The 16986-nt window shown below is 44.0% G+C and overlaps 1 protein-coding gene across 1 annotated transcript in view; it reads left to right on the forward strand.

The window, feature by feature from the left end:
* The window catches only part of ARRB2 (arrestin beta 2), a 255504-nt gene that overhangs the window by 159263 nt on the left and 79255 nt on the right, over window positions 1–16986 (forward strand). Inside the window, exon 8 of the mRNA XM_078668394.1 lies at window positions 10458–10593. Within this exon, the coding sequence (XP_078524520.1) occupies window positions 10458–10593 (136 nt within the window). The remainder of the gene's footprint in view (window positions 1–10457; window positions 10594–16986) is intronic.

A 16986-nucleotide genomic window follows, 5' to 3' on the forward strand; every position in this document is an offset into this window, starting at 1 on the left:
TCATCATTCCAGTCCAAGTCTTCAGGGAAGTCGAAAAGTCCAAACCTGCCTAATCCCAGTCTTTCCACTCTCCTTCTGAGAAGTAGCAAGGATTCCACACGCTCCCTACAGGCATGCTCCTGGGTCCCTAATGAGCAACTGATTCCACAGCTGATTCTGATGCACCCCAAATGTCCATGTCTCTTGGTGATGCCACAACAGATTTAAGTGCTGAAAGAGGCCAAGCTATGCATCTTTGACAGGATACGGCCAAGTACATTATCCGGTCAGACCTGGACATTGTCGACTGTTTAGGCAGAGTGGCCGGCACTAGCATGGTACTCCGGTGGCGCACGTGGATGATGTTCACAGGTTCCTTGTGTGACATCCAGGCTTCATTCATGGATAAACCTTTTTACTGGTCTGGCCTCCTTGATGAGCAGGCTGATTGATCCCATGAGCTCTTCAAAAAAGTACAGCTACTGCACGCTGTCTTTGTATTCCCACATCTGCAAGGCAGTTTTCCTCTCCATCCCCCCCTCCAACTTTGCCCTTTTTCAGGCATCAGTGCAGGTTTTGTCTTCAGACCGTTAAGGCCCATCACCCCAACAATAGGCACCTCAGGACTTTTGGGGTTAGTGTAGAGGATCCAGCAGACAGTGTCCAGGCCTGCAGGGACAGAAAACCTGCCAGCCTCCAGCCCCTCAGGCAACAGCCTCCTAGCTGCTTTAGATTGCCCTTAGCGCACATGACTACGCTGTGGGAGGCCGGATTATTGATATTCTTCACAGATAACAATCCATAACTTCTGGGGTGGATCATGCAGATAGTCCAACAAGGCTACTCCCTTTCATTACTTTCCTCCGGTCGTATTTTACACCCACATTAGAGTGGCTTTCGTAGGACAATTGTCCATTTTGCTGCAGGAAGTTCAGGTTCTTTTGGAGAAAGGAGCCATAGAGTGTGTCCCGTCCTCGGAAATAAGATCCCAGGGTTACTCCAATTATTTACTTGTGCTAAAAAAGAATGGCTGACTTTAACGTCAATTTCATCCTCATGGAACAAATTCAACAATGGACCAGTTTCTACGCTGGATCCAGGAGATTGGGTGGTGGCGTTGGACTTGAAAGGCGCCTTTTTCCATATTCCTGTCCTGCAAGTCCGCAGGCGATACCTGCATTTCAAGATGGGACAGAATCATTTTCAGTTTGCTGTGCTCTTGTTTGAATTCACAATTGTCCCTCTGGTGTTCGCAAAGCTGATGGCAGTGGTTGCAGGTATCTTTGATGATTGGGAGTGCCAGTCGTCCCCTGCTTAGTCAGTTGTGGGCCACCTTCAGACACCGGCAAATCTTCTGACCGTGCTAGAGGGGTTCATGATAAGTTTGCCAAAGTCACACCAGCCTACTTTGCAGAGACTTTTATCGGAATCATCTTGGATACGGTGCAGTTTCGGACCTTCCTGGTTCTCTGTGAGGATGGCTTTGAGGCTTCTTGGATTATTAGCATCCTGCATCATGCTGGTCAAACATGCCAGGTGGCATATGCGGGCTCTGCAATGGGATCTGAAGTCTCAGTGGATCCCAAACCAGTGGAAGCTGTCAGATTTAATCTAGATTGTAGAGGAGACTTCAAAAGATCTGCAGTGGTGACTGCTCAACTGCAGTTGGAACAGTAGCAGACCCCTCTCCCTTCCCCATCCATAGCTGACGGTAGTGACTGATTCACCACTGTAGGTTGGGGAGGTCATCTGGGAGAGGTGGAGTGCATAGAAGTCTGGCCTCCGGCGAGATCCATCTCCACATCAACTTGTTGATATAGGCCATTTGTTTGCCAGTAAACGTCTTCCTGAAATCAAGGGGAGGCTGGTTCATGTCCTCACTAAAAACACTGCCGCCCTGTGCTAGGAGGCGTTCATTTAATGATTCATTGGGGCATTTCTCGAATCGTGAATCGCTTTCCAGGATCTTTAAACACCAGGGTAGACAAACTAAGCCAGCGATGCTTAGCAGCTCATTAATGGGAGTATTTCCATGATCTCTTTACCGCTGCTTAGTACACAATGTTATCGCTATTGCCTATTGGAATTCCCAAGTATGCCCTCTCTCAGATACATTCTGCCTCGAGTGGAGCATGGACTCATGTATGACTAGCTGCCGCTACTTCTCCTGCCTGAGTCCTGAAGAAGATCAGGACGACCAGGCCAGTCACCCTAAGTGCTCTGGATTTGCCCAGAAGAGTGTGGTAATGAAACATCTGGGCATGAGCACCTGTCCTCCAGTCAGGCTGGCGTGTCAGAAGGACTCTGTTTCAACTGCAGAGCAGGATGCTGCACCCAGGCCAGCGCAATTTGAACCTCCATGTGTGGAGATTGACCAGGGCAGTTGACTGCACTTGATCTACCTTCTGAAGTAGTAGATGCCATCCTAGCAGCCAGATCTCCCTCTACAACTTCTTTATACACCAGATGCTGGGAAAGTTTGGAGCTTGGTGTGGCACCCAGAACACGGACCTGTGGCAGGCAAAATTGTCAGATGTGATATTGTTTGAGTCTTTGCTTTGGCCTTGCAAGGACTTGTGCACTATTAGCGGTTATCTGTCTGTCTGCCTGTTTGTGATTACTGGACCAACCTTCCTTGTTCAAATCACCTGTTGTGATGCGTTTTCTCAAAGATTTGGAAATGTTTCCTCCTAAGCCCTTCATGATGCTACACTGGGACCTTAATTGTGTCCTTCGTTTACTTATGTGTTCTCCTTTTAAGTCATTGCACAGCTGTCCTCTGTCTCCTGACACTGAGGATGGTATTTCTGATCACAATCAACTTAGTTTGTTGCATGAGTGAGCTTCAAGCTTTGTCAGTCCAGCCACTCCACCTTTCAGGACCAATTTGTGCTTCGGGCTAGAGCGACCTTCCTATTGAAAATTGTGAATGTCATGTTGGACAGTCTATCAGTCTTCTAATGTTCTTTCCCCGCATTACCTCTCAAAGGATCAGGAGAGCACTTGCTTTTACATCCATTGTACCAAAAATATCAGGTGGATGTACAGCTCTTTGTGCAGTCAAGACAGGGCAGTAGATTACCTTATCCAGGTGAGAGACCTCTGCAACAAGATCTGTTATGCATTGGCCAAGAAACAGCATCCTGAAGGATTGAGGGATCACTTCAACCAGGGCCAAGGCTGCTACCACCGTTTTAGCATGCAGAGTGATTGTCCAAGATATTTGTTAGGCTGCTATGTGGTCACCAGTGCGCATGTTCATAAAGGGTTAGTGCCCCAACAGCCAGATCAAAAGGATAGGGCATTTTGGCTTTTAGGTCTCACAGGACATTTTGGCCTGAATCATTCCAGAAACCCACCACTGGTAGAGGCTCTGCTTTCCTATTTGCTCTACAGTTGAGGAATCTGCAGTTTGAAATATCTATCAAAAGAACAAGTTACTTTGATAATGCTCTTTCTGTTGGACAGCTTATCTTGTTAGCAAGTAAGCCGTCTCCAAATATCAGCTTGTCATTTTCATTAGTACACAAATGCTTTACATGTACAGAATCTACTTCAAATGTTCAGTTTTTACATTCACATGCCATAGGTGCTAACAATAATACCAAAGATAACTATAATAGGCTCACTATTATATCAGTCACTCCACTGTGCCAAAATTGGACCCTATAGCTGCAGGAAGCTCACAAAACGTCAGCAATGGCCATTATTATGCCAGAAGCAGCCAACATTATTATGTCAGAGGTGGCCACATTTCTGTAAATCATGCTCAGAACATTTTAGTGATTTCTGCCCGTACACACAGCTATAGCAATGGAGACCGAAATATGTTAATGATGACAATAATTATGACAGCTCCACTAATGTGCCAGGAATTGACACAATTATGCCAGAGTTGACCTTGGTATGGTGAGAAGCAACATATACTTTTGGAAGTCCTTGATATCAGGCATAGCTTTCAGGGAGCAACACATTATCAGGGAGAAACATAATGCCAAACACACATATATATATATGCACGTTTGAATGCACACTCCAAGGATGCATGTCAGTGAAGCTCGGAAGTGGATCGTAGCTCTGGATCCAGTCCCTGCTCTTCTAAGCTCCTGGCTAATCATGCACACGACACATATACTTTCTCTCTGCATCTTCCAACCAACTCTAAAGTGACTCTGCAATGGCTCCAGCTCTTACTACTGCTGGCACTCTTTTCTCCTGGACAATTGGCTACACACGTAGTGTGACTGATAGAGTGGAGCCTACAACATGTTTAATTCTCTTGCAGATCCATTTGGTCACATTGCTCGTCCCATAGGCCAACACAGTTTGTCTTTGTGTCTCAGCATGAGGCACTTTCTATACGGCTTGTCTGACATCCACTCTAGAGTTTTGAGAGGAGCAGTGCTTTCTTCATTATTGTGAATAAACCCTCTGAATGATGTACTGGGCTGAGCTTTGCTTTGGAGAGCTTCCTTAAGGATATTGGCGAGCTACCAGTGTTTTCTGAGCTGCTCATTGGAGACCTGTGATCCATATCAATCGCTTCTAACTCCAAATTCTTTGTCAGTTGTTAGTGCATTTTTTAAAACAGATTCAAGCTATTGTGCACTAGAGAAGCAGCAATTTACTACAACTGTTAAAGAATGCATGCTAGACCTTTTTAGGAGTTATTTGATATGCTTTCAGGAAATGGCTTGGCCTTTTAAAGGAATAGGAAAACGTAGGCTTTATCAGCATTGGCGACTCTTAGTTTACCTCTATTGTACAAATAAGCTGTAGTGCTCTATATAGATTCCAAACCGCTTCATCCTAGATTGGGTTTCAGCACTTATTCAATGGAAGAACAGAATACTGTTATTGTCATATTTTAGACCTTGCTTCAAAATCACTTTTTTGTAGATTCCCTCAGGTAGTTTTGGGTCTGAGTACCACCATCTAGATAATCGGGAACTCTGGGTGTGGTCTAGAGTATGTTCTTTCATAAGTATGAGTTATGAGTGATTAGAAAGAGTTGGGTGTTATGTGCTAAATGTTCTGCATCGTCTCTGGTAGATCTTTTCCTGCTGCAATAGAGGAGAACCCCCAGGACCATGACATTTGCTGCTCTATCTGTTCCAAACCTTGCTTTAGCTCTCCAGCACCAGTAGCCTGGCAGTAGCTTGCATGTTCGGAATTTATGGCAATTTAATTACTCCGATCCCCAGGTCTTTGTTAGACCTCTCTGATCTGTTTTTTCCATCAGCTCAATTTGTGTCTCTTTTTCCACTTTTTCAAGATTGATCATTATAAACCAACAATGCCATCAATTTCCCCTTCACCATTTCTTTGCTTTCTTATTCACCAGTGTTCTTGCGCATGTAAAAGGGCAACACATTGTTTCTTTTACCTTTTCTTGTCAGATGCCGCACTGCTACGGTCTGCCATTCAGCTTCCACCTTGTGGCAGTAACTACTAATTCTGCATGGGAATATCTTCATTACTAGTCCTAAACACTAAACTAGCCCTACTCATATGTAGGATCAAGTGGAGAAGTGTGGCTCAATGGTTAGAGTGGCAGACCCTGATGCAGAGGTCGGGCCCGGGACCTGGGTTCAATTCCCTCCTCGGCGAGTCTTGGGCTCAATTTCCTCAGACCTGATAATTCTCGCCTTGGTGCCTATTCTAATCATGGGTCCCACTCTGCAACTCTGGGCAATAGCTTGCTTAATCTCCACAACGGCCCCAACAGCACTGGGATGCCTGGCTTCACCTTGGGAGTGCCCAGGAGTGGACATTTCACAGGGAAAAGCCAGGAAGGGTTCCACAGCGGTATGCGTACAGCGCCAGGAAACCCCAGTTGGGGTATAAATGTGCTTTACAAGTACAAATTCATTTAATTTCATTTCATCACGAAATCTCAAAACAATATAAATATAATCATTAATGTTTATGGTATATATCCTGCATTTTAATGGAGCAAATATAAAATTCAGACTTGGCCTAAAATAGGCTTCAGTTTCTATGTTTTCTCGATAAAAAAAAGAACACACATGTATACTTAATGCATCATTAACCTAAACTTGGTTCTGTAATCCCCTCATGAAAACACGTAAGCAATGAAGGGACATGTAGCCACATAGACAACAGCAGTGCAAAGCCAAAAACAGAGCACTGCTTTGTAAAGAGCTAGTAGCAGCCTTAAACTGGGAATTGCTCTGAAGTTTAACTTATTTTTTTCTGGCTTGTGTTTGAAATATCTCAGTCAAAAAGAAATCCCCTTTGGGCAACCTACTTAACCAAAACACATACAGTCATACACTTAATCAAATCACCAGAACATAACACCACCAGCATCAAAGGCCAAGTGCTGAACAAATACAAGTATTTTATTAAGTATTAATAAAACATATAAAAAGGTTAAAAACACTAGTTGGCGAATATTGCCAGCAAAATTTAAAAACCAAACAAATTAATACAATACCGGGAGAACCTGCAAAAAAAATTTTTTTTAATCATCTCATGCATCAGTGGAAACACTCATCAATGATGGTGTAATAGTGCCCTTCTTTTTGCTTGGGATTCCTTTTCATCAAAATCTGACTCAAATCACTGTCACACATGTCTCTACTGGAATTGGGAGCACATCTAGGAAATAAAAGGCTTTAACAAGTACGGTTGGAGATGAGGCACTATCGCATGCAGAAAATCCAAGATGACACTCTAAACAGACCATATGAGGTAAGGCCAATGGGTCATTTTTATAGAATTGAGTTTCCCACAAATAGACGTTTGTCACACCAATGTACACAAAACACTATGCTTTACATCCATGTTCCTGGATCCAAGATCATCGAAGAGTACTCGTTTGATTAACAGGTCTGGACATTTTCTGTATGCCTTCCCCTAATCCTGCTGACAGTATGAGGTCTGTTAAGATTCCAACTATTCAAATGGTAAAAATAAGAGTCCGCTACAATGCCGCCCCCCATCTCCCCATGACACTCCTAAGACAGGGAAGACCCATTTGTGAGTGTTTGTATTCATTCCAGATCCTGCTATCAGTTGGGATTGTTTACAACTTCGTACTCCTAAGATGTCAAAGAAGAATTACAAGTAACTTACTTTTCATTGCTGAAGGAATCCAAAAAAGAGCTTCACAACTGCTATGTGTAGGGCGTGTTGTGGGCACTATGGTCGCCTAAATTACTGTTACAGTACAAATTCTCCTAAGTATTGTATCTGAATTTGTTGGTGTCCGTGTCTAAACATCTCCTGTATAGCAGTGACTTGCCCATACCCTCTCAGTCCCCAGGCAAAACATGTACCTGAGGTCTACACCAACAGGCATGATTCTATAAAGTTAAAAGTAAAAATCATGTGTTTTGGCGTTCATCCTGGCTCCTATCAATTATTCCGAGGAAGTAATCTTTCAAGAATGTCACCGATCAAGAGCTAATGCTCTTAAAATGTAAAAAATGAATTCTTACGATTTTTCACTCCACAATCTCAACTGTTTTCCAGTTTCAATCTGATCTGTCCTGTAACAGTAGGATCAGAAATATCTAAACTAAAAGGATGGAGGTCTCTCATTTCTTATTTGCTATCAAAAATGTTTCTCTTGCCCCTTCTGAACAGTTGATGCAAATTAGGCCAGAATGTTCAATGGGGGCGACAAATCCATTCAGTTTTCTGCACTTGGACTCTGAACATATTCCAATAGAAGTCTCCTCGATGTATCTTTTGCGTTTTTTATCAAGTTCTTTGGCTCTCTGTCGGACCCCCCCCCCCCTTCGGGTCCTTGGCTCCCCATTAAAGATGCAAGGCTAAACATGTGCACACCTTATTAATATCCCTGTTGCAGAGCTTTGAAAATAAATCTGCCACATTCCAGGCCTTTCACACTAGTCTGTATCTGTGCATGAATACAGACTTCATTGTGTATTACATTTGTCAATAGGTCTTTAAAAACCTTCAGAAGAATCTTCATTTCCTTTCTCCTGCTAGATGTTTAGTACTGGCTACTCAGTAAATCTAGCTGAGATCCAAGTGAAAGAAGTAAATCCATATTTTATTGAATCTTGTGCAATTCTCCGTACCTCAATCAGTGTTGCATATTGAATCGGCCTATCATGTTACATAGGAGCCTAGCAAAAAGGTTATCCCTAATATTACAAAAAATGTTGGTGGTCTAGCATGCATCTCCTAAGCCTGGGAGACATTACCAGCCAATAAATGTATTGATTCATATATACATAGAAGATATATATACCCTATAGATCTGTTTTGGTTTAAGTGTATAATATATTAAATAACGTGTGATAACGTGATTAACTGGTACGTTGATGACATGTTTGCTTCTTAACATCACAGGATGAATTAAAATGAGCTAATTGTTGTAAATACCCTGTTCTAAGTATACATTTTTGTTTGCCATCCACAACATAAAGTTGTATGGTGTTTGCACACTTCCCATCCTAACACCTTTTCAGCTTGTTTTTTCTCGCACCAGTTTCCTTTCTGTATTTGCCCTTTGCTAGCATTATTCACTTTCCAATTTGCTCCCCTTAGAAAGCCACCTTTTCTTGTCTCCTGGACTGGCCTCTTTTGGTAGCCTGCTCCTCTTCTTTCCTCCTAGTCTTTCTCGGCTTTCCTGTGCTGGTGCTACTCTTTCCCCCTGACTGATTCTTGTATCCGTGTGCTCCAATTCTACCCCACACCTGCTCTGTTATCTTACTCTGCATCCCTTGTGTTCAGTCCTCCTGTCTGTGCCCACTGCTTTCCTTCTGGTTTCAGGCTTTCTGCCTGATCCAGACTGCTGCCTAGGATGTGGACCTCTCTGTCTTGTACACTGTGCCACATACCAAAAAATAACCTGAGACAACTTGAGGTAAGTATTGTGTTTAATGCAGTGTGTATGGTTTGTGTGTATGTATGTAATATATATATATATATATATATATATATATATGTATATATATATATGTATGTATGTATATATATATATATATATATATATATATATATATATATATATTCTGAAACTTAAGCAGATAAAACGAATCACTGATATTAATGGTCAACTTAATAATACAGGACCAAATACCATAGAATGGACAGCCAACATTAGGTAAATACATCCTCAGACATCAACAACTGAGTATTATTAGTACTCTCTCTCAAGTACCCCATCTCACCTACTAGTACTCAACTGTGTCTATGTATTTGTACAGATAGAAGTGTTCCCTCCATGAGTAGGAGCTAATCATTCGCCTCTATCCCTTATACCCCTATCCCAACCTATCACTTAGTAGATAGTTGTTGCAAGCTAAACTCTCGGCTGAGAGGCTTCGTTTTATCACCTGCATAGTTCATTTGATTTTATTCACTTTTCACAATTATTTATGGGTGAGATGACCGGGCAATGTCTCTTTATTAGCATGTGGAAGAGTTTCAAATGTCATTATAAGCTGCATCATTCTTGAAATCACGGTATTCAGTGAACCGTACATGCCATCACAGGATTAATGTAAATTACAAACCACTGTTTTCATACAAAGCAGATATCAGATGTGAATTTTTACTCGATAGTAAAATGATTGCTAAAATATAGGTAATATGGTTGTAAATGTAGTTCATGTCAATTACGGTTCACTGTGAATGTTTGTCAAGAATAACAACAAAATCATTGTTTCCATAAAATGTCTTGTTTTCCGATCGAGATACAAAGCAGCAATATGATGCATTGCAAGTATATCTTCCATGTCTACCATGCACGGGTCACCAATCACGAGGTCAACCTCAACTTAAATATGGGGCGGGATATATGCACTAATCACCAGCGAGCAAGGCGTCTGATAACGCCGAAACGCGTTTGGGTTTCCTTGTCGGAATATGCACACTTAATTCCTATGTAAAATAAACTTTACCTGCGGGTGCAGAAGTAGAATTTTTTTTTGGAGTCCGTCTCTTTTTCCTGGAAATCGGGACGCCGCGCGGTAAGCGGCGTGAAGAGTGGTCCACTGATATATGTATATATTTAGAAGGCTTAAGCCGAAACGCGTAGGTCAGCTTTGTTTGTATGCACCTCTGCACTTTTCTGGTTATGGCCCCATGACGAATGGTGGCCTACTCAATTGAAAAATACCTTGTCGCAAAGGATTTGTTGTGCCGTTCTTATCTATCTATATATATATATATATATATATATATATATATATATATATATATATATATATATATATATATATATACTCCAAAGGTAACACATTGTTAAGGGGCTCATTTTCACTCATTATCAACTTTAACAGTTGTAACAAATTGACTTTTACAAGCAGGTGACAATTTTCTCTCTTGTGGAGCTAAATGAAATGGTTGTTCAACAGAAAGAGAAGCTTTTTGTGAAGTCTGTATTGTGAGTCTATGGATCATAGCTGTAATACTTGTCCTTTGACGTGATTTGAATCAGTGATTGAAAAGCGACTGTGCTTTTTCCTGTTTAGGAACTCTGTGCGACTTGTAATCAGGAAGGTACAGTATGCTCCAGAGAAACCTGGCCCCCAGCCGATGGCAGAGACCACAAGGCATTTCCTGATGTCTGACCGATCGTTGCATCTTGAGGCCTCCCTGGATAAAGAGGTAAAAAGGTGACCAAAATGGTGGGTGTGTGGAACTTAGGAAGGAAACGCTGGTTTTGGGTGTTAGAATTATTAAGAGGAAGGAGGCATGTAAGATGTTAAAGTTGTTTGCCTCTATGGCATTGTGCCTCCTTCATTTTCTTTCTGCCTGACGACCTCTTACTTGAGTTAGGCAAGTTCATTCAAAAAGCATGGATTCCTCAAGGCCTTGGTTATTATAGACCTTGGTCGGAGCCACATTAAAAATAGGCAAAATGCTATCAGAGCTTCACGAGATGGCAGTGACCAAACTAAATGACTCCTCTTGTAAAGGCGATGACTGTTTCAGATTAAACAACCTCAATTTTTGCACTGTACTGAAAATCGTGTGGCCTCACAACTGACTACCTTTCAGGGCCTAGATAGTGAAAGGCATCCTCAAAGTGAACGGTCTAGACAAAAAGTATAGACATTTAGATATTAACCCGTTTACCGAGGCGGCAATTGCGCCGCAGTGCGGGCGTTGTAAAGCGCGGGCGGGGCTGCGATGGCCAACGGACGTGCGCAGCACTACCGAGGTAGTGCTTTTGAGGACCGTTGGGCGAAGCACGCACGCAAGGGATTAATTGGGTAATTGTGGAGAAAACTATTTCTACAACTTGTTCAGCCAAGAAGGAGTTTAATACGAAGCAGTTTTTCATTGTATATTGCCAAGCCATCTACAGAGTTCCGTGCACCCCCTCAACAGTAAATTATAATTGGATATTCAGATGCACTAAAAGAGTAGCTATATCCAATACAAATTAATATAACCTCACTTCTTCAGTGAGAAACTATAGACTGGATAAGGCTACATTACAGTTATGATAAAGGAGGAGAAAATATGGACTGTGTTTGGCGACTTTGAGTGACCAATGGTGATTATTTTATGATCGTAGTTAAGGATGAGTGTTCTTTGATCCCAAAACCATCTCTGGTTCTCTGAGACTGCATCTTAAATCTTGAAGCACGTACAATTCAGTGCATTACCTGAGACACTTTCAATAATGCATAACAAATCAATACCATAGCTATCAAAGAGGTATCTTTAATATCATGTCGAATTTGATTTAAAAGAAGAATGCTTTGTTCAAGTAAAGCTATTAAGGAAATAATTACAAGTGTAGGCAATGTCGCTTTGGCTAGACTATGGCGTGCATGGACCATGTAACAGTCAGAGGTTCTTGGTCTCTGGAAAACACCTAACCCCATCAACGTGCAACTACTGATGGTAGTCCTCCTGGCCCGTAGTTTGTCACCTTAGAGGGATGGAACAATCAGTGTGCTACTTCAAGTCGATTAAGACTATAGTTGTACATTTATAGAACAAATGAAAAAAGAAGAAAGGAAGAATTTAATATGAATTACCTTACATGTATCTAAGCTTGCTGTACGGAAAGGCCATCAGGTCAGTACCCAACCATGGCTGAATACCCTAATTAATTAAATTGTGCATAAATACTTGTGTTATACACATGTGCAGTTACAAACATTGCAGAAGGCTTACACATTAGCAATATTCTGATCCTTTGGCTATACAGTTATGCAGGGTTGGTAAAAGTCCCAGGGGTGCGCACAAAGAGGCTGCAATTCATAGTAAAACTCATAGTTATCATTACAGTACAGCAAATCATTGTGCCAGATATCAACAGCCGAAAGACATCCTGACCCCAACTAAAGTCTCTTGGCCAGTAGCTCTTGGACTGAGTTCTTTTGAATAGTTTTCAGAAGGTCTTCGACGTATCCCAAGAGGGCCCTCATGGGGTCCGAATTTACCTGTAAATCTATCATAAGTGAAAAGTTTCTAAAATATCCCTCCCCCTCCTTCCGTACCCTCCCCCACCCCCCAACACACCTCCAATATTGTCGGGCAACTTCAGGTCAGATGGAAAAAGTCTGCCTCAAAGTATCCAGATCGTATTCACGCTGTGTGCTATTTAAAATGGATAAAACAGATGCTTTTCCTCAACAAGCACGTAAAAACTAATCTCAGGCCCCTCTCAAAGTAGGCTCAACCACTATGTGGTTCTGACTTAGAGTCAGCAGCTTACTTTCCAGATGTGGAAAATGTGAACTTTGATGCCTCAGCAGTACGTTATCTGAAGTTTGTATGTGGGTCATTCCACCGCAGCACAGCTCTTGAGGATTTTTGTTTTTTTGTTTGATTACCAACTTTTATTGGAGTTTTTAGATATTTGTAACAAACCAGGTAAGCAACTTCGATTGCCAGCAGCTTCAGGCAGTTTACAGTGTTTACTTATAGATCGTTTAGACCTAAGCATTATTAAACATTGGCTGTAGTAAGGCGAAGGCCGTTGTATTCCCACTATTTGCCCCATATTTTGTAGTTTTTCTGCGGGCGTCCCTATGCTGCATTTAGGGGTTGCTCTTTTTGTGTAATCTAGTCCTCTCCTTTGCGCCATTCGGCCAGGGTAGCTGGCTGCAGGCTTGATTTCCCCCCAATCTCGTGTTTCCCAGATTCTCCATTAGTCCAATCTTAGTTGCTTGAGTGAGTTGCTATCTTAGTACTCTGGAGAGGGTTTTGCCAATCTGGGTCCAAAAATCTTCAATGCGGGGCACTGCCAGGTCACATGATCAAAAATCATCTTCAGAGTAGTCTCAACATTGACAAGCAAGCACGGGTTGCCGCCCGGCAAGAATGACAAGAGGTGTTGAGGCGTAATGCAGGAGGTGTCAATGTAGGGGAGCTGTATCAGCCAGAGGCGCTAGGAAATTGCCAGTTCCCTGTGGGCCATGCAGACCTCATGCCAGTTGATGTCTTCAAGGGGACCTGCCAGTTTCCCATTTCGGTCTGAGGGGCCTCGGGGGGGGGAGGGGGAGGGGGGTGGGGAGGGCATTAAGCGCTAATGTCCGATAGATTTAAGAGATCCCTCCTTTTCCAATGTTCCCCCATAAGGAGTTTGACCCCTATACGCTGATACTCTGGTAGGTCCACTAGGACTTTTTTGTATTCTGTCAGCGTGTGGCAGAGTTGGAGGTATTTGTGGAACTGGGTCTTGCGTAAAAGATTCCCTCCACACAGCCACAGCGCAAACAATTGGGGTCGCTGGCTCGCCCCATCTGGTGTAAGTGATATATGTCATAATAGACCCTATGGAGAATTTTTAATTGTATGAGTCGAAGTCGGGAATTAATCGCAACATCCCTAGGGTGCATCAGGGCCGTCTCCCAATCGAGTGTGTCCATCTCTCCCAGGTTAGATTCCCACGTATCTTTCAGTTTCACCAATCTGTCTGGCATGTTATTGATCAGAGTTTTATATGTCAAGGAGACTATTTTAGTTGGGACGTACTCCTCCAACAAACGCCCCTCAAGCGGAGCGTACTCCGGCAACAGCCCTGAGAGCGTCGCATCCGCCCTCCAGGCATGACGTACCTGCGCATATGTCAGGTACTGAGTGTGGTGTAATCCATATTCCACCCTCAACGCCTGGAAGGACTTCAGAGCTCCCTGTTTCATCAGGTCACCCAAAACTGAAATACCAATGTCATCCCATCTTTTAAATCCTTTCAGTTTATGTAGCTCCTTAAGCCATGCACAATGCCATAGCGGGGTTTGTCTCGACGGTTTGTGGGCCCAGCCAATCCTCCTTGTCTCCCTTTCCTACAACTCCACAGTCACACGTGTCGCAGAGAGTAGTTTTTCTTTTCCCCTACCGCCATAAATGTAGTGCAAACACATCCGATGAGCCATTGTCACCCTCTCCAGTCTGTACGTGGGATGGTCCGCTGGGGCATGAAGCCAGTCGTTTATTGGCGATAAATGTTCCGCCTCAATGTTAGATAAGGAGATCCCCTCCATTGTATTGGTTCCTCTGTAGTGTCTCTAGGGCTATCCTAGGTTGTTTCCCCAGCCAGAGCAGCGCCCGTAGCCCCTCATTTATCTCTTTAAACACCTGTCGGGGGAGGGGGAAATACTCGTTCTGCAATGCGTATAAAAACCACAGCAATGTTATCCTATACATTGCCGCACGACCTAGAATCGTGAGGGGGAGGGTCTTCCATCTAGCCGCGTCGTCAGCGAAGTTTGCAAGGACCTGCTGGATATTTGTCTGATACGAGATTGAACGGTCCTTCGTCATGTAGATCCCCAGATATGTAAACCCTTCATCAGTTACCCGAAGCACGGCAGGCAGGGCAGGCCCTCCGCTTTTCCCCTTGGGGCTGTATAGTACTGACTTATGCCAATTAATTGTATAGCCTGAACGAGAGCCCTATCGGCCCAACAGGGTGAATAAGCGCGGGACCGAGACCTCTGGCAGGGTGACGTATAGAAGGATGTCATCCGCGTATAGCGAGATTTTTTCCTCGACTTCATCACTCCAGTCAGTTTTAAACCCCGTTATCCCTCTGTCCTGTCGTATTTCACACGCCGCTATTTCTATGGTAAGGGCAAACAATAGCGGTGACAAAGGTCACCCCTGTCGGGTCCCTCTCCTTATAGAAAAGTCCCTTGATATCACCCCATTGACCTTAACCCTCGCTCTTGGGTCAGTATAGAGAAGGTTCACTCATTTCTTAAACTTAGGGCCAAAGCCAAACTTAATCAGCACTCCGTCCAGGAAGGGCCAGTGTACTGCGTCAAACGCTTTTTCGGCGTTGAGAGATAAAAACACATGGGGCTCCCTACGCTCACACACTACCATCAACCAGTTGTGGGTCCTCCTCAAGTTGTTCCTAGTCGCCCTGTCCGGCAGGAAACCAGTCTGACCCAAATGTACCAGATCTGGAATCACCCTTCTCAGTCGCAACGCCAGAATCGCCGCCAGGAGATTAACCTCTACGTTCAACAGGGAGATGGGGCGATAAGACGCACACTCCCCTGGCGGCTTACCCCGTTTATAGATTGGTACAATTGTGGCCATACGAAAATCCGCAGTAACGAGCCCTCCTGCACCACACCAGTGAACAGGGCCAGCAGGTGATTAGTGAGTAGATCCGCCGTTTTAAAAAAAAAATCTGCGGGGAAACCCGTTCGAGCCAGGAGATTTCCCCGGGCAGTGTCTAGCTATAGCCTCCCTAACCTCCTTGTTTGATATCTCTTCCTTCAGGCTCGCTTGAGCCTCCTCAGTTAAGATAGGGGTCTCCATGCTATCCAGATACTGTCCTATCTCTGCCGTCGAGCCCAGGTCCCTGACCTTGAAAAACTCCTCATAAAATGCTGCGAATGCCTGCGCAATCTGGATGTCCGTCCGTCTGGTGCGGCCCTGGGCATCTGACACCTGTTCCACCCATCTCGCCTCCTGTTCTCTACGGCTTAGCCACGCCAGAAGTTTTCCAGACTTATCCCCCACATCATACAATCTATGCAAGGTCGCCTGTGCCTGTGCTTTGGCCTCGTCAGTCATCAGAGCTTTATATTGCTGCTGTGTATCCAGTAATAGTCTGAGTGACTGCGTAGCTCCATCCACCACATGTCTCCGCTCTAGCTCCAAGATACAAGTCACAAGGTCATTTAGGTCTCCCTGTACTCTCCTCTTCTCCCCCGCTATTCTAGACTGGGCCCTATCCCTCATGACTGTCTTAAAAGCTTCCCAGAGCGTTACCCCTGACTGTACTGAACCCAGATTTTCGGCAAAGTACACCTTCACATCTGCCCTAAATCCCTGCAGCAAGTCCTTATTTTGAAGATCCCATGCCGCCAACTGCCGACCCTTGGCCCATGCCTCGTCCCTATTGTCACTCACAACGGTGAGTGGTCCGATACGCCCCACACCTGATATTCTGCTCGATTCTCAGTACTAAGAGCATGACTGGGAAGGAAGACATAGTCCAACCTAGAATACACCTTATGGGCCCCAGAGAAGTAAGAGTAAGTCCTAACGTCCAGATGGAGCCATCTCCAAATGTCAGTCAGTCCTACCATGTCAATGAACCTCGCCAAGGGGGACGATGCCAAGGTGTCCATCCGAAACCCCGATCTGTCCAAAGGGGAGTACATAACATCATTAAATCTCCTCCTACCACATGTAGTGTGTCTGGTGTGTTCAAAAGGATATCAGCTACTCCCGCTACGGTTCTAGCCTGCAGCTTGGGAGGTGCGTAAACCAAAACTATTGTGATCTTCTGGCGTCTCCATGTTCACGTAATCCCAACATAAGTACCTTGGGGATCTGTCCATGTTTGTGTGACCGCTAAAGGGGAGGGACTTCCTAATCAAAATGGCTACCCCTCAGGAGCCCGAAGTGTACCCCGCATGAGCCAGCACCTTATATGGCCCCCTGGCTAAGAACCCACAGCACGTACCTTGTAAATGGGTCTCCTGGAGCAGGACTATGTCCGGGGCAGTCCTCTTGACAAAGGCCATAACCAACCCCAGTTTTATCTTATTGCCTAGGCCATTCACATTCCACGTA

The sequence above is a fragment of the Lissotriton helveticus genome, chromosome 12 (genome assembly GCF_964261635.1).
Source record: "Lissotriton helveticus chromosome 12, aLisHel1.1, whole genome shotgun sequence".
NCBI classification, from domain to species: Eukaryota; Metazoa; Chordata; class Amphibia; order Caudata; family Salamandridae; genus Lissotriton; species Lissotriton helveticus.